The sequence below is a fragment of the Silene latifolia genome, chromosome 1 (genome assembly GCF_048544455.1).
Source record: "Silene latifolia isolate original U9 population chromosome 1, ASM4854445v1, whole genome shotgun sequence".
In the NCBI taxonomy this organism is placed as follows: domain Eukaryota; kingdom Viridiplantae; phylum Streptophyta; class Magnoliopsida; order Caryophyllales; family Caryophyllaceae; genus Silene; species Silene latifolia.
This window is the reverse complement of record NC_133526.1, coordinates 17203224-17223433: the sequence shown is the minus strand read 5'-3', so window position 1 is coordinate 17223433 and position 20210 is coordinate 17203224. Positions and strand designations below refer to the sequence as shown.

General features: G+C 38.7%; 1 protein-coding gene across 1 annotated transcript; it reads right to left on the bottom strand.

Moving 5' to 3' along the window:
* Positions 1–269: 269 nt before the first annotated feature.
* LOC141600176 (ras-related protein RABC2a-like) lies at positions 270–5704 on the bottom strand. The gene is made up of 6 exons (XM_074420362.1): positions 5302–5704; positions 2505–2573; positions 2180–2245; positions 1784–1905; positions 1209–1337; positions 270–666 (listed from the first exon to the last, which is right to left on the bottom strand). The coding sequence occupies exons 1-6, from the start codon at positions 5447–5449 to the stop codon at positions 562–564; spliced, it is 639 nt and encodes a 212-aa protein (XP_074276463.1). The 5' UTR covers positions 5450–5704; the 3' UTR covers positions 270–561.
* Between the last annotated feature and the right edge of the window lie 14506 nt (positions 5705–20210).

Below are 20210 nucleotides of genomic sequence, written 5' to 3'. Positions count from 1 at the left end.
ACACGTATCTAATCTAGTACGTACTATATATTAATCCGAAAACCAGGAGACTTTAATGTAATTAAATAAATCTATACAAATTCATTATACTATATACTTTATTAAATTTTCTACGAACGAAAGAAAACAAACAATCAAACGAATTACAAATAGCAAAAATGTCCTCATAAATCAAAAAAATTATCGCGACGTCTCCAGAAAAGTAGAGGAAAATACGGCGAATAGGTAAGGGTAGCAAATGACTGCCATGAATTAAAACCATGGAGGACTTCAATACACAAATTGCAACTCTTGTATTTCCAAATTCCAATAATTCTTACATACAGGCTCTCAAACAAAACTAGTTCAACAACTTCACAATAGACTGATTGAAAGAAACCAAGCTTGTCGAACTCCTAGTCGATATTGATAGAGCTACTTTACCACAAGTAGGGGGAGGGGGGAAAGAAGAGAGAATGTACATAATTTAGACAAGAACTAGCTTTGACGGACGATGATGTTATCAATCATTAAATCCCACAATCACGGATTTCAGTCGATATTTTAGGTTCAACAGCTAATTCAGGAACAACAACCCGACGGAGGCTTGTTTTCTGGCTTCTGTTTGGAGATAGTCCTTTTCACAATATTCGATCCTTCCTCCAATAGACTAGGTACCTCCATAATCTGTGGTTATGCGAACACAAAATTAGAATTCAGTGTAGGTAACCGAAATATATTTTAAATTTTGTATTAAGATCTTACTGATCTTTCAAAAAGTGTATTCTATGATAACTGTTCAGTTTGATTGATTATCGAGCTCAACTCAAAACCAAGATTTTCCTCGATTACTGAGCTAAAACATCGGAACATAACATCTAATTAGTTGTGTACATGCTGTGCATATAAGACTAACTTTATCCCTCAGACTTTGTTGAGTTTGAGTACCCGCAAAATAGAATTTAATTCTTAAGAACTTAATTCAGGCTTGCCATCCCATAAACTCGTCAAAGTTTCGTAATATTATAAGTAGCCAAATAGGGTCCGTACTTCAACTCCTCTAAGCCCCACTTTGAGTTTTTCTGCATAGTCCAAGCTGCAGGCTCATTCCTCATATTTGCGACCCGGTCTAGGGTTGGACTAATGCAAGTATAGCTCAAGACCCTTGTTATTTTTTCTCTGTTTCCGATAACTCAAGACCCTCATTTAATGAAACATCAAAATATTACCTTCATAGCCAGTTCTTCAAAGCACTGCTCAACATTTTCTCGAGTTTTAGCGCTACACTCGGTAAATAGACTCCCCAGCTGCTCAGCAAGAGCCATTCCTTCTTCCCTACTTACACCTCTTTCAGAATCCTGAAACCAAAGTCAAGTTAGTACTTCATTAGCTACCACTACTGAACATACCAACAGACAAACCTGTAAGAAATTTGTTGTTAAGACTTAACAGTCGTAACTAATGATTTACCGAGTTAAAATGGTGGACAGGGTCCCGAGAGAAGTTAACTATATCTCTGGTTTAAAGGTCTCGGTGCTTCGTTTTATACATGCCAAAAAAAATTAAGAACATTCCAAACCCCTCTCTGAATCACACAAGAACAGAAGGCCTTATTTGTATTTTGTTTTCGTACCAACTCCACAATTAACAGATATCATGTTTATAATACCATATGAATGATCCAACATCGAGTATTTACACTACCACCACATGAATGTCCATCTAAGGAAATATCCTGCTCAAAACTTCAAAAGGTAATCGGCCTTCAAAGACAATGCACAAGAAGATGAAAAATCAAATTCACCTTATCAACTTTATTTCCCACAAGCATCTTGACACAATCTTGATTCGTGGAGTAAAGTTCCACTTCTTTCGCCCATACATCAGACAAATTGGAAAATGTCTCTCTTCGTGTTACATCGTACACTGAAACGGCAACAGGGAAATTCAAAATAAAAGAATAAGTCAATAGGAAATGAAATATTCACATATGACTGCACTCAGGTGATATACCAAAACATAACATTATGTTTTCAACAACCAAAACTAACAATCAACCGTATTTGAAAGGTAAACTAAGATCTTGACAATAACCATCCAAAAGCTAATTTGCGCGAAATCAATGACATGCTCTTACTGAACTAGTTGCTTATATGATCTGCGAATTGCAAAATTTACAGATTAATTTTAGACAGCATACCTAGAACTATCCCCTGGGCCCCTCTGTAGTAGGAACTCGTTAATGTCCTAAACTTCTCCTGGCCAGCTGCAAAGAATAATATGCATATATCAGCAAATAATCTTACCATAAAGTTTTCAAAAACTTGGGAGAAAGCATCATGTGTAAATTAACAATCATCAGAAAACTTTTCGCGTTGATCCTAGAGCAACTGGAGTATGCATATTAGCTTCACAAAGTAAAACCACCATATTTTACTGATTGCAAGGTCTTGGACCATCGTGATACACATTTGCGCAGATACATAATTCAGATAAGATTAAACTTTCAAAGGGCAGATAATTACCAGTGTCCCATATCGTAAGCTTCAACTTCTTTCCACTCACCGTTAGCATTTTGATCTTGAAATCCACTCCTAGAAATAATCAACGAAAAAAACTTAGCACAAATGCCTTCACAAATTATCAGAAAAGATTTCGCCATGCAGCTCATCCTACATTATGAAGTAATGCACCATTTTTTGTGGTACTCTGATCATATGATCACCCTTTTCCTTTACCGCGATGGCATTCTCATCTAAGATCTATCACTTGTGAATTGTAGCATAAGTAGTCATGTGAAATGTTGGTTTAACTTTATGACACAATTGATAAAGTGCATTATCTAATACTCCGAAGCTCACTAACGGTCCAAGTCTGCGTCAAGTCGGTTTCTAAAAATCTACATGAATGGAAACTAGTCCATTCCTCTGGCATTTAAAAGCGATAACTAATATAAATAGCAAGTAACAAGGGACCTATTTTACTACCGTTTATATTCAACCAAAATGCAAAAGTCTTGAGACAATCTTATAACAAGTTCACACGAAAACCATTTTTACTACAAAGAGTAAAAGGATCACGAAACAACATAAAGTAACAACTATATACGATATAAAATGGTTCGCCACCTAAAAACGAATCGTTACCAAAAATCAAATGAGTACAAACACTATGACAAATGTTTACTAGATAAAGAGTTGCTTGTTGCTTTAAAAATGGCTATAAAAAAATACAAAAATGAAAGCAGAAAACTTCAAAAAGTAAAAACAAAAAAATTCATATCAAGCTAAAAAAACGCAAAATTCATATGAAGGTAAAAAAAATTTTAATTAGTATAAAAGGGAAAAAATAAAAAATAAAAACTCTTATCTATACATTAACAAAGGCGACAATTGGCAATTTTGGCATATACATATTTTAGGCAGCATATAATGTTAAAATGGAATAGACTAGCAAACTAATAACAGGTTGACCGTCTCATTTTACAATAGGTCTTGGTATAGACGGGTGGGGCGAACAGACGGGTAAAGACCTCTAATAAAATGAGTAGGGGGGACAAGATGGGGCACCCCATGTGCTTCCCACTTTATGGCAAATGAGTATTTTGTGAGGAGAAATGGTATCCGTCTATACGTATAGACGGATAGTGCCCATCAATAATGAGAATTTGTGCTCATTTTAATAGCGAAATTACAAAAAATATGTTTGTTAAATATCACATACCAATATAAATTTCATCGGGTCGAATCCAAACTATACCGAATGGTCTACAGTCTCCCCCAACATATAAATTTCATGTATATCACAATATGCTAATGCTACTCTGTATTTGAATATACTAATATTAGGCCATATCCAATGAATATATAGTAGTTATACATCAATCAATCTACTATCTGGATCTTCTAGTAACCAAATCCAATGAATTAATAAATTTAGGGTGTTGCTTTTTCACATACGAATTTTACTCTTTCACATACGTCTTTTACAATTTTACCCTTATCATTTTTTTCATTCACTCATCCAACTGATTTTTCTCTGCCTTCCCTCAACTCTCTTCATCACCAACACCGCCTCCGTTCACCACCTTTGATCTGTACAATTTTTAATATATATACATTGCCAGGTCCTATCTGTGTACATAATTGATGATCTTTAATCCAAATAATTATTTAAACCTGTGTATAACCGTTCCATGCTCGAGGAAAAAAATTGTGCAATGAGTTTTATTTGAAATAATTTATGTTGTTCTTGATTGTATGCATACTGATTTTTTATTCATAAAATTTGGGGTGCGTACTACTTACTTTCTTATGAGTAATTGATAATTTCTTGAAGAAAATTTGTGTAAAAGAGCACTGAGACCAATTCCCAATTTATTCATGGACAAATTCTCCAATCCATTAAAGGTGCACAGATTATTTCGCAGCAAGGAGCCAACAAAGCCCTTCACAAATCAATATTCTAATTGAAAATTAATTCTGATAAACAAAAAAGATTAAATCAACTTAACCCATCAAAAACTAGAGTCATTTGTTAATAAAACGATAAAACGATCTAATTATTTGTCCCGGTATAAAAATTAAAATCCATGAAGAATTTGGGAGGGATTTGGTTCGGGTTTAGGAGAAATGGAATTTAGGTTATTTAATTTGGGGAAGGGTAATATTTGGAAACCTTATGGGAAAATGTATGTAAAAAAGTAAAAGGCGTATGTGAAAGAGCAACTCCGTAAAGGCATAAAACCATTGATTATTAGTCTTGACCATTCTTGACCTTCAGCTTAAACTTTTGGTTTAATCTACTTGTTAAAATTGGTCTAACTAAGTTCAAAATTTTCATCTACACATCCAATAGTTAATGGATCCTCCTATAAAATGTTGTATGCTCATCCAGATTATTTTTTTACGCTCCTCCGCAAAGTTTCTGAGTTCATTCACAAAGTCAGGCGGGATAATTTTTAAAAAGCTCAATTCCTTCACAAAGTCATTGAGCTCATCAGCAACTTTATAAATGAGCTGAGTAACTTTAAAGCCAATTCAATAACTTTCTTTTGGTCGTAACATATCACAGCAAACAATAAAATTGATCAAACATTGATGGCACAATTATACCAACAAAAAAAAAACAAAAAAAAAAAACATGTTCTATGCAACAAGTTGCTTAATCAAAACGGTAACTTAGAAATGAAGAACTAAGTGCATAATAATTAATTAAAAAAATAACAATTCTTGTTTAAGATGGTCTTAACTTAATAATTAAAATAGAGATGAAAATAAAATGAGTTCGACTGTAAAAAAAAATCCAAAAAAGAAAAAATACCAATAGTAGGAGGAAGATCATGGAGAGCGTTAGAAATGAGAGTGACAAGTAAACTACTTTTGCCGACACCTGAATCTCCGATCAACAAGATCTTGAATGATGCATCGTAATTACTATTTTGCCCCTGAGTATTTGAGCTTGAGCTCATCTTTTGGAGTATATTAATCCCTTCTCTCTCTATACCCTTTATGTAAAAATGTAATCAATCAAGGAGGTTTTAATTAGTATAGTTATGTTATAGGAGGAGTATTTAAGTAGGACAAATAAAGAGGAAGAGTGTGGTTTTATTATTATAATGGCAAATAAATGAGGTATTAAGTTTTGCTTAGGAGTAATGTGAAGAGGTTATGAAATATCTTGGTTTGCTTGTAGATTTGTAGAGCTAGATAGAACAATTGCTTCCTTGCTTTAAGTATACCCTATACAATTACATAACTTGGCAAACGGGCCAATTGGACCGATTTTGAGTCGGGCCAGTTCGGGTCGGTTTAATTCGGGTCTTTCAATATGTTCCGGGTGTAATTCCACAGCAGTTATTTGTTACCACCCGTGCTTGTAGAATGACGTCTTTGGTTGAATTCTCCTTGCGGTCTCCTGAAACAATGAACAAACTGAGGGCTCGGCTTTGGGCCGAGCGATCTCACTCCGACGCTCAAGTCAGTAAACTTAGAGAGATAAGTTGTTGTTACTTGGTGAAGTATATATTGTAGAGAGATAATGAAGATATTACTAGATGAATAGTGATTCTTAGGTTAAATTGTGGATCTCCTCCTCAATGAGAGTTGAGGAGTATTTATAGACTTTCACCTTTTGTCACGTAGTGGCCAAGTGGCTAGCAGGTGGAAAAGGCGATCTACCCTTCGGCCGAAGGACCCATGGCGGCGGCGGGCCCTGTTGACTCACCGAGGGGTCTTGGATATGAGTTCGCGGATGTGTGCCTCGGTGGCTAGTTGCACCACCGGGACCCAAGAGACAGCCGACAGTTTGCGTCGGTTAATTTGTCTAAGCCGTTGACTTTCTTGTGGATATCTTTGACCTTGCTCAATATGTTGGTAGTCATTGGTGAGAATATGCCTCATCAATTTGCCCCGGCGTAGTCTACATGCCGTGGTATGGGCTCGATGTATGTTGAGCGTATATTCTGCGCAAGTGAAAATTTCTGCCCCGGCTTCTTCTTCCCCGGCATGGCTCTGCTTAGGCCGTACCATATCTCCCCTCCACATGGATGTATAATGGACATCCGATGTGGAAAAGGCAATGACGCTGGCTGAGACCAGGGTGGAGAGTGTCGGTTGTTTCTGATTGCCCCCTGGCCGGTGCTTTTTGGCTTGGTTGATCATGTGGTCGGCAGAGAAACGGATACTTAGGAATTTGTTGAGGAAGATGAATGGGCAGAGAGATTTGAAGGGGCATGTTGAAGACGTTTAGTCACTGTTGCATTGATTGACGTTCAACTGTTGCAACGATTGACATTCCGTGGTTGCATGTCCGACACGTGTCTGTTTGCTGATTGGCTGGCGTTTCATGGGTTGTGCCCTGATTGGTCCTTCTTCATGGGCCTTCTCCTATAAATAGGGCAGTTAATCCCTGAAATTGGGCACCAATTTCATTTTCTCAAAAATTTTCTTCTTTCTAGCCCTCTTTGACGAAACTTCTCTCTAGCTTTCAGAATCATTACTCCGGCGTAGCATTTTTCTTCAAGGTAAACAAACAAATTTTCTCTTTTTAACTTGTAAGTTTTGTTGTAAACGTGTCTTCTGCCGATGCTGGACCTAGCAAACCTGCGCCAGGGAGTTCCCCGTCGCGTCTTGATGAGGAGGAGATGCTAGATGCCGTCCCGATAAGGTCCGAGGGCCCTAGGTCTCCTTCTCCCGAAGTTGACCCAAAGGCTTTGGAGGATTGGGAGGACGATGACGATGACGATGTTGATGATGATGACGATGATGCTGAAAGGGCTCGCCCTAATGAGGGGAGGCAGTATGTCATGGATCACGGCGACCCCTGTAAGGTCGGCCCTGACCGTACTTGGACCCATAAGTTCGCCGATTGTTCGGCGAGACATTTTTCGAGGGCCATTTCTACTTTGGCAGGGGATACAAAATTGTTATCCCGAGGAGGGTCGAGCCATCTGTTGCCCTCCACCGGGTTGCACCGGCGTATACATCCGGCACCTGGAGTACGGGCTCCGGTTTCCGCTGAATGATTACGTTATGGCCATCATTAGAGCCATGAACGTCGCTGTGGCCCAGCTGCACCCGTTGGCTATTAGGACCATAGTCGGCTTTGTCTGGCTCTGTCTCTTTAAGGGGGAGGTCCCAACGGTTAATTTATTCCGTCGGCTTCACCACCTTCGGCCGTCATTTTTACGGTCGCGTCGGATGGTACGAGCGTGCAAATGGAGCGGGTTACGTCTCCGTTGACAAGTGTCTTCTTGCAAAGACGGAAAGATCGGTGGGTGTACATTGAGGTGCAGGATGACTATCCGCTGCCCCGGTCCTTCCAGCACCAAGTTAATTTGCGGTGCGAGACTAAGGCTGTGTTACTCAGACTCGGCAGAGAAGTGTCGTATCCGACGCGTATCGGAGTGTCGGACGCGTGATTCTAAAATTTAAGTGACACGGGGATGCGGTCAAACAAGTGTCTTGACCGACTTTAGAGACACCGATACGACACTTCGAAATTAAAAGCTTACAAATAAATAGTAAATATAGTTTATTAATATCATTTTTTTTACATGGGAAAGGACGAATTTATTTCAGAAGTCCAACTTTTCAGTTTTCAATTGCATGTGAGTAATTTTGTGGGGAAATAAAATAGATTAATAGACCATTAAATATGCATTGCCGCCTCTCTCTTCTTTTATATTTTAACATTTCCCCACATTTCTCTCTCTTCTTTAACCCTTTTCACCTTTCCCCACGTTATTTCTTCATCTTTTCTCGCTCTCTCTTCTCCATCTTCCTTGAAATACTTCTGACTATCACTGTGCAAAAGTGTCGGGAGTCGTGTCGTACTGTGCAGTATCCCAGACGTGTCAGGTGTCGTGTCTGGTGAAGTGTCGTGTCGACACTCGACACCCCACCTACCTGGAGTGTCGAAGCTTCCCAGGACTAAGGCGGAACATGACAGATGGGTCACCCGGAAAAAGCTTAAGATGGACGCCAGCAAGGTCCCTCTTACTGAGGATGAGAAGCTCGCGATGAGGCTTTTTGAGGCGGACAAGAGTGGGGTGCCGAAAAGATGGATTCCCCCAACGCAGATCATTCTTCAGGATGAGCTGCTCTACCATGTCGGCCTCATACCGGCCCTAGCACAGGGTGAGTGGGGTCGGTGTGAGGCCCATCTCTGCTCTCAATGTTTTTTCATTTTGAACTTTGGTTCCTTGCTTAACTCTTGCTTTGTTTCTTTTGCAGATCATTTTGGCTCGGACCTATCTGAGGATATTCTTAAGAGAATGGGGCTGCACAAGGATAAGACCGTTGCTGTTTTGCATCCTAAGGCCCTAGCCCGTGATCGCAGAACGTCGCCGAATGATCTCATGGATCAGCGGCTGAAAGGCTTGAATGTGGAGGCGGCCCAGGCGAAGGTTGCTAGTAACATGCCGCGCCGGACGCGGAAAACAAAGTCTTCGGCGGCGACGACGTCGACATCAATTCCACCTCCCATCCCTTCAGTCCAGAAGGAGAGGGTGGTGATCGTTGACATTACCAATGGGGGGGACTCCGATGAGGAGGGATCTCCCCTTGTCCGTAAAAGGAAAGAGCCCACCCCTGCGCGATGCTTCTGCTTTGCTGCTCTCGCAATCGCTGCCGGCGAGGAGATGCGTCCTCCGAGCAAGAAGGCCAAGCATGGTACGGATATATCCTGTGGCTCAGACTTAGCCGGTTCATTAGGCGTTCGATTCTGAGCTCTCCGATATGTCCTCGTATGCGACACGGATGTTTTAATTGATTTTTTGTAGATCAACCGTCGGCAGCCGCCGTTTTCACTGTGCGGCAATTAGAGAAGCGACTGAGAAGGCGGGTGATAGAAATGTCACCGTCGATTCCCTACTCCGGAAGGTTTCCCCACCGAGCTTGTGGCGGAGGGGATGAGAATATGCAAGAGGTGGCGAAATGGACTCGGCTAGTGGCTCCCACATTATGGAGCAAGAGAAGACCATGGTGAAGTCGCCCCACACTCGAGCGGCTAAGGCCGGAACTCGATGCGGCGAACAAGGAGGCTAAGAGGGCCAAGGCCGAGGTGAAGAGGCGTCCGTCTTGAGAGAAAACTCATGGAGGACGCCGAAAAGGAAGTCCATGCATCGAGAGAGCCAAGGCCGAGGTCGCGGCGTGAAAGCCGCTAAATTTGTTGGAGATGCGTGACCTTGTTCGAAGCACGCCGACCTTTACCATACGCGAGAGGGACGAGTTTAGGGGCTTGTTCCAGTCCAGGGGAAGGTGGTTCGGAACAAGGATGCTATCATCGCCCAAAGGGAGGAGGACATTGAGACACTCCAAACCGTTCTCCTCCCTAACATGTGCGCCCAATCACGGGACCCGTGAAGAAGCCTGCCAGGGAAGTGATTGGGGAGCTCTTCCCTCTTGATGGCTCCTTTCCGTGGGACAAATTTGACGAGTTGTTTGATGACAAGCTCGAAGCTAAGGAGGAAGCCGCGAAGGAGAAGGCCAAGGAGGAGATAAGGGTGAAGAAGGAGGAAGAGGCGGCCGCGGAGAAGGCGACCCTTCTTTGAGGAGGCTAAGGCGGCCAAAGAGGAAGCCGAGAGGATGAAGGCAGCTGAGGCTGCTGAGGCTGAGGCTGCCAAGAAAGCTGAGGCCGAGGCGTGAGGCCGAGGCCGAGGCCGAGGCCGAGGCGCGCCAAGAAAGCCGAGACGGTGAGCCGAGACACTTTTCCGGGTCGCCCATTAAGGACGATCTTCGCTAACGCCGCTAATGGCAAGCAAAGAAGGCATAGGGAGACGGGCGGTCGTCACCGAGGCTCACCGGCGTCTCGGATAGCTTTAGCTGTTCGGGGCCAATTATTAAGCCTTTCCTCCCCGCCATCTTTTGGCGCTTAAATGATATGTCTGTAACCTTTTGCCTTTCTTTCCCTTGTATTTTGTACAACTTTGGTAGGTTGTGTTTTGGCTTATCCTTATGGGGACGACCGTAAATCTGTATTCTCCTTGTAACTGTTATAATTTTTAATAAGAGTTTGCTTATTTTGCCTCTAGCTTGGCCGAGGTCTTTTCTTGTCTTCGTCTGAGTTGTCTTCTTACGTTATTAATTGAGCGCTTCTTTTGTTTCTACCTCGGCTTTGACCGAGCGGTTAGAATGCGTATCTCAATTGTGTTTAACGTTCTAGGGCGTGTTGATCGCTTTCGCGAGTATCAACCGCTGGTAGTGACCTTGTCATGACGCGTCGCTTCCTTATAGTGATTGCCGTGGCGTCTACCTCTTGGAGTGACTGCTGCGGCGTCTACCTCTTGGGGTGATTGCCGTAGCGTCTACTTCTTGGGGTGATCGCGACGACGCCTATTTCTTGATGGTGACTCGCCGTGGCGTCTACCTCTTGGAGTGTGACTGCTGCGGCGTCTATCTCTTGGGGTGATCGCCGTAGCGTCTACTTCTTGGGTGATGCGACGGCGCCTATTTCTTGATGGTGATCGCGTGGCGTCTACCTCTTGGAGTCGCTTCGCGGCGTCTACCTCTTGGGGTGATCGCCGTAGCGTCTACTTCTTGGGGTGACTGCGACGGCGCGTCGCTCTTGATAGTGACTATGGGGGAAATGAATACTTTGATGGAAAACTTGGACGATTCTTCATTAGATATAAACATGCGTCGGGGTGTCCACAGTTGTCTTGGGCACCTCCGCCGCTTATACAAAATTTTCCCGAGATTGTCAGTGTCCTAATGGCTCATCAAAGGTGCACCCTCCATGTTTGTCAGCCGGTGTGTCTTGAGGGAGCGTCGGACTGGGAATGTCTTCGTATACGGAAGGACTTCAATTTGGCGGTGTCGGCTTTCACCCTTTCCAGGTATCTTACCATCCCGTCATCTCGAGCCTCATACTCTCCCCTGATTTGGTTGGCCACCAATAGTGAGCATGTTTGAACCACGACGTGCTCCGCCCCGGCAGCCCTAGCTAATTCGACTCCATTTATCACCGCCTCGTATTCGGATTCGTTGTTTGAGGTTGAGAAGGTAAATTTTAAGGCGTGCTCAAACACGTCCCCGTTTGGGCTGGTGATAAGCATGGCAGCTCCTGAGCTGTTCGCCGTGGGGGACCCGTCAGTAGTTATTTCCCATATGCCGGGATGCGGCTCTTCTTGGTCGGTCGGGGTTTCTTCAACCATGCCGACGTCGGTATTCATCGGGTCGCCCTCCTGCTGCAAGGATGGGCTCTTCCCCTTCCCTGACTTCTTTGCCACTTTGAGGGATTGCATGTTGCACCCTCTGGCGGATATCTGGGTGTTGACCACCTCGTCCTTCTGGTATTTTTGGCATCCCGTACTCCGGTTGAATTACTCGGCCGGTGGAGGGCTGCGCAACTCGAAGCGTGGGACGGTATTATCTTAGCGTAACTCGGTTTCGTCGATTCACGAATACCTCTTGTTGTTTTGACATCTTCTTAGCTTTTGGGTGGGTTTTGTTTTGGTTTTTTTTTTTCGTTTGGGAATGAATGTGACTAGCTTCTAGTATCTTTTCCCAGGCACGGCGCCAATTGTTCCGGGTGTAATTCAGGAGCGATTATTTGTTACCACCCGTGCTTGTAGAATGACGTCTTTGGTTGAATCCTCCTTGCGGTCTCCTGAAACAATGAACAAACTGAGGGCTCGGCTTTGGGCCGAGCGATCTCACTCCGACGCTCAAGTCAGTAAACTTAGAGAGATAAGTTGTTGTTACTTGGTGAAGTATATATTGTAGAGAGATAAAGAAGATATTACCAGATGAATAGTGATTCTTAGGTTAAATTGTGGATCTCCTCCTCAATGAGAGTTGAGGAGTATTTATAGACTTTCACCTTTTGTCACGTAGTGGCCAAGTGGCCAAGTGGCTAGCAGGTGGAAAGACTGATCTACCCTTCGGCCGAAGGACCCATGGCAGGCCGGCGGGCCCTGTTGACTCACCGCCGAGGGGTCTTGGATATGAGTTCGCGGATGTGTGCCTCGGTGGCTAGTTGCACAACCGGGACCCAAGAGACAGCCGACAGTCGTGCGTCAGTTAATTTGTCTAAGCCGTTGACTTGCTGTGGATATCTTTGACCTTGCTCAATATGTTGACTGGTCAGCGGGTGCAGAATATGCCCCATCACAATAATTTTGGGTTAATTCGGGTGGGATCGAGTTATTTCAGGTTCGTTGGCCGGGTCATTTTCGGGTTAATGACTAAGAGAGAAAACGTCATTTCAAGTGTTTTCGGTTCAATTAGAGTTATGTTTTGTCAGGTCATTTTCTGATTAGGTGGTTTCGGATCGGGTCAAGAAAACTTGAGTCATGTTCGGGTCAATTCGGATTCGGGTCACATTCGGGTGATGTAGTTCGGGTCAATTTCGGGTCTCGGGTTAGCATTTTCATCGGGTCAATCGAGCCGGGTTGCTTTTACCAGGTCTACAATTACATCCCATATTCTTGTAAGAAAACTTGAGTCATGTTCGGGTCAATTCGGGTTTTCGGGTCACATTCGGGTGATGTAGTTCAGGTCAATTTTGGGTCTCGGGTTAGCCTTTTCATCGGGTCAATCGGGCCGGGTTGCTTTTACCAGGTCTACAATTACATCCCATATTCTTGTAAAGATACTTGATAAACATACCAAGTCGTGTAAGGTTTATTTTATTAAAAAAAAATTATTTAACAATACTTGAACTTGTTCTTTTTCGACTAAAAGAAGCTGAATTGAACTGAATGGAGCAGAGATAAACTGAATGAAGATAAAGAAATAGTTAATTTGTGAAAAGATGAACTGAACTGAACTGAAATTAAGCCAGAAAGAATAGAGCCTTAAACCATATATTTTAGTTAGGTCATTTTACATTACGAGCCAATATTATGAATATATATTAGACTTGAGATAACGAGTTAGACAAATTTTTGTTTAAGATTAGTGTATTCGTCTTAAATTTAAGACAGGTCAAATAGTATGAATGACCAAAAAAAAAAAAAAAAAAAAAAAGCTTACATGGGATGGGGTTAGGGGAAAAGCAAAAGATAATTTAAATGTTCAAGTAGGATGAAATTAGACTCATTTTAATGTTTAGACAAAATTGAGTTAAAAGGATTGTTGGCCTTGTCAAATGAGTTTTTAACAAGTGCACATTGGCTCCACCTAATTGATAGGGCTAGTTTAAGTTTGAATGACATTTTTGTATGAGAGTTTGAATGACTTGAAAAAGAAAAGAAAGAAAAAGACTTATATACAACATAAATGTAATATTTTCTATAAAATGTAAAGCTAAAATGTATAGGTTGGATTTGAAGTTAGAAGAATGAACATCCTCAGGTGGTGGAGCATATCAAGTGTGGCCTCTTCCAGATAACGACGTCTTTATTAATGATCGTACCTACCCCAACATATCCCTACTATTGAAACAAGGTTGCCAAAATACACCTATCCATAATTCAATTTATTATTAAAATTTGTATTATATGCATTTTAATTTGGTATTAGAAATCGATTTCATATTCATTCATATAAACGGTGGCACACTAGCACCGACGTTTTTATTAAATAGTCAATCATTTAATTATTTTTGTCACGTACCATTATTTTAATATAATATGAAATATTAGTGAAAATGTAAAATATTAAATACGGAGGAATATTTTTGATTGAATTAACAGTCAAATGAAAGTTACTAATATAAAAACGTAAAATTGAGTAACAAATGTAATATTCTCAATATTTCGATCAATTAGCTACATTTTCGTAAATCCTCATGGTATAAAAGATTCATTACTTTGTCAGACCATAAAACACGAGATAATGATACTAGATTTCAATCTAAAATATAAATTTATTTAAATGTGATGCCTTTAGCAAGAAAGATGGCATGAGGTTTAGTTTATAATATACTAAAGTTGACTCAAAATAAAAATAAAAATGTTAATGACCCAATAGTGAGAGGTTTCACATTAAGATTTTCATGAAATCATCTTACAGGGGAATTAGTGGCTTTTAACATCATTATAGTTTTGGCAGAATACGTTTCATGAGTACCAGTGTATCTCCTCTCATTATTTGAGTGATTTTTTTTTTGTGTAAAGAGAGTTATAAGGGTGATTTTAACGCTGACAGGGTTTGAACCCAGGTCATGGTTCATGAGTACCAGTGTACCACCTCTAATAACTTTATAAATTAAGCTAATTGATATTCACAAATTTTTTAAAAGTTAAAAGTGATTTATAGTGCCCATTTTAATTTTTTTTTTATAAGTTAAGAAAATTAGATTGATCATTTAGGACATGACCAATTTATTTCATTTTTTCGAATGAGCGAGGTAAGTTGTGGCCAATGAGTTTCAAACCACCTTAAAAAATTTGGACAGAGGCAATATTAAACTATCACTTAATACTAATGTTTTTTTTTTGTGCGAATCACTTAATATTAATGTTAATGTTAATGTTAATATTAAAATCAAAGCGTCTTGCTTGTGACGGGCTAATCCCGTCACAAGTTGAAGATCTCTCACAAAAAGGGAGAGGGGACAAGGTGGGCACCCCCATGTTCTTCCCACTCACTTCTCAATGGATATTTTGTGAGAGGATAACCGTCTTCAATGAGATTTTGTGTATTAAAATTGGGACAATCAAGTGACATTTGCAAAAGTGAACATTCTAAAAGAATTTCAAGTACATAATTTGAGAACGGTGAGGCAGCAATGATATTAGGTGAGCAGCATCTCTGTAAAAATACAGGTGTTAGAGTAGAACAGGCAATGCTGTCGCATACTCGATTTCCCAATTAGTCATCATAAATAAGTGTGCATTTCGAGTTGGTAACAAGCTGGGCATGGTGTCAATTTGTGTATTGTTATCATACTACACTATACACATGCATATTTACATGATCAAATCTTCCTACGTCCCATGCTCATAAAGTATGCTAGCTCTCAATTTTCAATATAGCTGTTATACAACTTTTTGAGACCGTAGGTTTACTTTCAACTTATTAAAAAGGGTTGAGAAATAAGACTGTTGTACAGTACACGACAATATACTCCATCCGTTTCGGTCATTTGTAGTTCTTTGGTATTGACACAAAGACCAAGAAAAGATGAGAAAGTCAATTACTAAATGATATGTGGACCAAATTGAGTGTGAATGACCAAATTGTTCATAAAATGTATTCATAATATAAAAAGGACAACAAATGAGTGAGACACCCAAAATGAAAAAGGATAATAAATGACAGGGGCCGACGAAGTACATTACATCATGGACTAGGAAAATGAAAGTATACCAAGTACCAAAAATGCAAAGAGAAGTTCCGAGATTATCACATCATGGAACTAGGCCATATTAGATGGTAGTGGTCTTTGCAATTGTTGTCCATGGAATCCTTGGAGAGGTGGAGGCGGCGGCGGTTGTTGGTGGCCCATTGTGAAGTTCGCCATTGATGGTCCACTTCCAACTGGAGGGGGTGGATGTGGCATTCTTGAAGGAGCATCAGGCACAGGTCTTTCTGAGGTTTTCAATCTTTAGATGAGCGTTTAATTTTATTGTCAAGGAGTAATTTTTATATGTAAATGACGATATCAAAGAAAAAAAAGTATTAATTATTCATGACTTTGACCGCTAAAGTCTAAACTAACTTCAAATTTTAGAGATAACATATACAAATACTTACTTTAAAGCTTCATTTAATCTCAAAAACTGGCGAAGGAACTTTGGTATCGAATTGTCTGACCAGAATCATTACAATAGTTGTTAACCAAGTCATTGACATATTCTAACCCCTTATGAGGTCTAAAGATTATAAAGACCAAGTTAGTGAGATATCTAATCCCTTGGGAGGTTTAAAGATTATAAAAGACATATCATGAACATCTTGGAGTCAGGGTCGCTATGTGAGAACAACTTCAGGGTAGACTTGTCGATTTCTGTCCTCGAGAGTTGGGACCTGCCATAAAACCAAAAATTACATACCATTACTAAAGATAAAGAATCTAAGACGCCAAATCGATTAGGCTAACTTGATAAACAATAGTTTTGGGAATTATCTGTGTTAAAACCATTACATATATACTCATACAACCCTAATACGATTTAGGAAACCGAATAATTACGAGACCTAATTACCATAACCAAGACACGAAGTATTACAAACAATATTTTGCATATACGGAATATATTCTATATTTCGTAACACCCCCCTGTTGGGAAATGTGTCCTCTACAATAGTGCGATCACATGATTTAAATATCATAATTAAATCTCATACTAAGAATATGTGGGGGATGATTCTTTTTACAGTCGACTGACCGTCATTCATCGGTAATGATTGGCTGACTAGAGTTTGACATTACTGTCGTGTGACGGTGGTGGTCAGTTGATCCCTTAAGGTCACACCTAAAGGACAATTCCCTTAATGGATAAATTGGTTAATTGTATGATGATACAAGGTAATCAATTCCTTAAAAGTGAACAATTTATTTGTGAGAGAGAATATAATTTATCTTATTGTAATGGGATTAAATAAAATTTATTTTAGTAATAAAAATGCTTTATTACTAAATTTGCATATTGTTTGAGAAACAATAGAGATAAGAATGAATGGTTAATTATAATTACAAGATGTTGTGAATTATAATTATATGACTCATTTTATTTATGTGATCAAATATCACTAGTCAATTTGTTGTATGTAATTTAATTAATTTGTAAAATGATATTTATGTGATAAATATGCATTAAAATTAATTAATAACATGTAACATACTACATGTGACATATTGTGTGACAAATGACAAATTGACAAAAATAAAATGGTAGTCCATTTTATGGTGAATAGACCGAAATGGTGGGTGTGCAAATGGGTTGTGATTATTTTATATTATGTGATAATATATATATAAATAATTGAACCTACCTTTATGTAGCCTTACACACCTAAGCTATTGATAAGAGAAAAAGGGAAAGGAGATTCCATCTTTTGTTTTGTTCCCCTTGACCCTTCCTACCGGTTTTCCAACTCTCTTTATAGAGAATTTTGGTCTCTTATTATACTTACTCATTCATTCAAAGTCTACATGCAAGAGTTTTTGCTCATCCTTCTCTCTAGCTTTCTCCAACAAGTTTTTGGAGATTCATAAGTTTTTGTTCATCTTTTCTAATATCAAAACAACATTACTAGTGTAGTAATAATAATAATATTAGAATCATTTTAAGGATACTAGTATAATAATCTAGTTAATTAGTATACTAGTTTAAGGGTAAGTCTTGGGTGCAATCTAAGGAGGATTTCTATACTTGGGATCTTGGAATATCATCCATCATATTTAGCTCAAGAACAAGTGAAGGAAGGTGACCTTACTTGTGCCCTATATTTCGAACCATATAGCAATGTAAGGAACATTGTTTTTCTTATAAATCTTTCATTTTGTTATGCATGCACTAGATCTAAAGAACAAATAATTAACAAGTTAATTAGTTCACTATTAGAGGAGTCTAATAATAGGTATATGAACCTAACAAGTGGTATCAGAGCATAAGGATGTTGCATGCATAATCGGTTATTGTTTTTCCGAGTTAAAAGGTTAACATATAAAACTTAAAGATTTGTGATTTATTAGTATAAGCCACGAAATCACTATGCATGTTATATATTCTGGTCCTAAAATGGTTTTAGGTTATTTTTATAATTTATGGAAATTTATTGCTCATTTTAATGATTTTTAGTGATTTTATTACATTTTTATGACTAAAATGGGAATTAAAATGCTAAAAATAGTTAAACTAAGTTTCTGACCTTAAAAATTTTATATGACCTCACATGCATATTTTACAAGTTGTGTGTAAAAGGACGTGTTAATTTGATTAATATTGCATGATTTATGATTTTTATGAGATAAAAATGGATTAAAAGAGGTAAAATGGTTTAAAATAGTTAAATTTCGAATTAAGCCATGATCTTTTAATATGATGTCACATGCATAATTTACAGAGAGTATGTAAATTTCTAGATTTAATGATCTTACTTTGCATGATTTATGGATTTTTGAGTAAAAATGGCATAAATAGTGACTATTTTAGCAAATATTAGCTAAAACGTATTGCATGGTTTGAGAAAATTATTTTAAGTTGCATTAATATCCCACTATTAAGATCTAAAGTTTTAAAAATTATTGGATTAATTTTCGGATACTTTATGTATTTTATGAGATAAAACTGATAAAATGCAACTATATTTTCTCAAAATTAATTCGAAAATTTTAACCATGATTTTTGACATTATGAGTGTCATGGAATTATTCCAGAATGTTCAAAAATTTAAAATTCAAATTTTGAAACTTTTATGATTTAATTTGGATTTATTTCATAAATATTATGTTTTTAAGGTAAAAAATGAGCATAAAATTAAATCAAGTTGAACTATTGTCAAACATTTAGTGATGACTGATTTTTGAGTCCTAAAATGTGTTAGGATAATTAACTTGAGCTTAGATGTGATTTAAGTGTTAATTAGTGATTTTAAAAGGTTATTATCACGCATTTCCATAAATCCGGGTTATATGTACGACATAAGTTAAATAGGGCGATTTGGCACATCATTTGGCATGATAGATACATATTATAATGCTGCATATTTCAATTGTTGAATGTCTTTTATTTATATAATTTTGAATTATGTAATTTTATCTTAGTATGGCCTTAGTTTAATCAATATTACCCGTAATGAAAGGGAATATTGATTCGGTTGTAATTTAATGTGATCTCGAATCACTTTTATTTTATTTTTATTAGTTTTTCCATTTTACAAATGTATAATAGGAATAGCTTTGTATTTTTATTATTATTTGTAATTATGGAGCATCTTCAAAGACGGTGCCATTCGGAAAGGTGATCCGACAAAGACGGTGTCTTGGGAGGCGTGCCATTTGAAGATTCAAGGGACCAAAGGAGTTGGTTTCCGAATATGTAATAGATTATTTGATTTTCTATTTTAGGAAGGTCATACTAGGAATTTTATTTATTGCTTTGCATTTCTTTTAATATGTTGCATGCATTGCCAAATCGCCATAACATCACATGCATATCATATCGAGTCATCGACCGTGTCATTTATAATTATCGTAGTTCACCGCTTTAGTTCACTTAAAATGTGATAGATAATAAATTGACAAGACCTCTCACATATAATAATTGAGAAATAGCCTTACCAAAAAGTAGAAACCCATGAAGTACCAATTTCACAAGGGAGTTAATCCGGCTTCACCGTAATACAAACCTTGTTACGTTGGCGAAGTGGGGTAGTAAAAAGTTATTACATCGAAATTTGGATTGAGCTCAACGGAAGTATTGTTGACCGTAGTCGCATGTGTTCCGGGCTAAAGATGAGAATTAGAGTAATTTTTATCGACCGAGAGTTCTAAAAGTAGAATCGATTAAAGAGTTAATCCACCGAGTTATATTAATAAGGGATGAATCGGCTCACCGTGCCCGAATTGATATGAATTTGGATCTCGGAATCATTTATATAGTTGGGTGGAGGTCACTATATAAATGCAATACTTGTAGTTAAATTTACGAGTATTATTAAAACGATAGATGTTAATTAATTCCTTCATTTTCTATTTTGTAGTTAATTATTCGCAATGAATTCATCTTATACTCCTACACCCATCACCTTAATTCATAGCTCCAATCATACGATGAAAAATGCTCCGATTATGACAATGATACGATTAGAGAATTACGCGTTGGCTTTAGTGAG

Excerpts from the sequence above, each read along its gene's own strand:
- LOC141600176 (XM_074420362.1), bottom strand. The coding sequence starts at position 5,449 with ATGAGCTCAAGCTCAAATACTCAGGGGCAAAATAGTAATTACGATGCA. Across the intron at positions 2,574-5,301 it reads TGATCTTCCTCCTACTATTG|GAGTGGATTTCAAGATCAAA; the intron begins GTATTTTTTCTT and ends GATTATTTCTAG. Across the intron at positions 667-1,208 it reads TTGAAGAACTGGCTATGAAG|ATTATGGAGGTACCTAGTCT; the intron begins GTAATATTTTGA and ends GCATAACCACAG.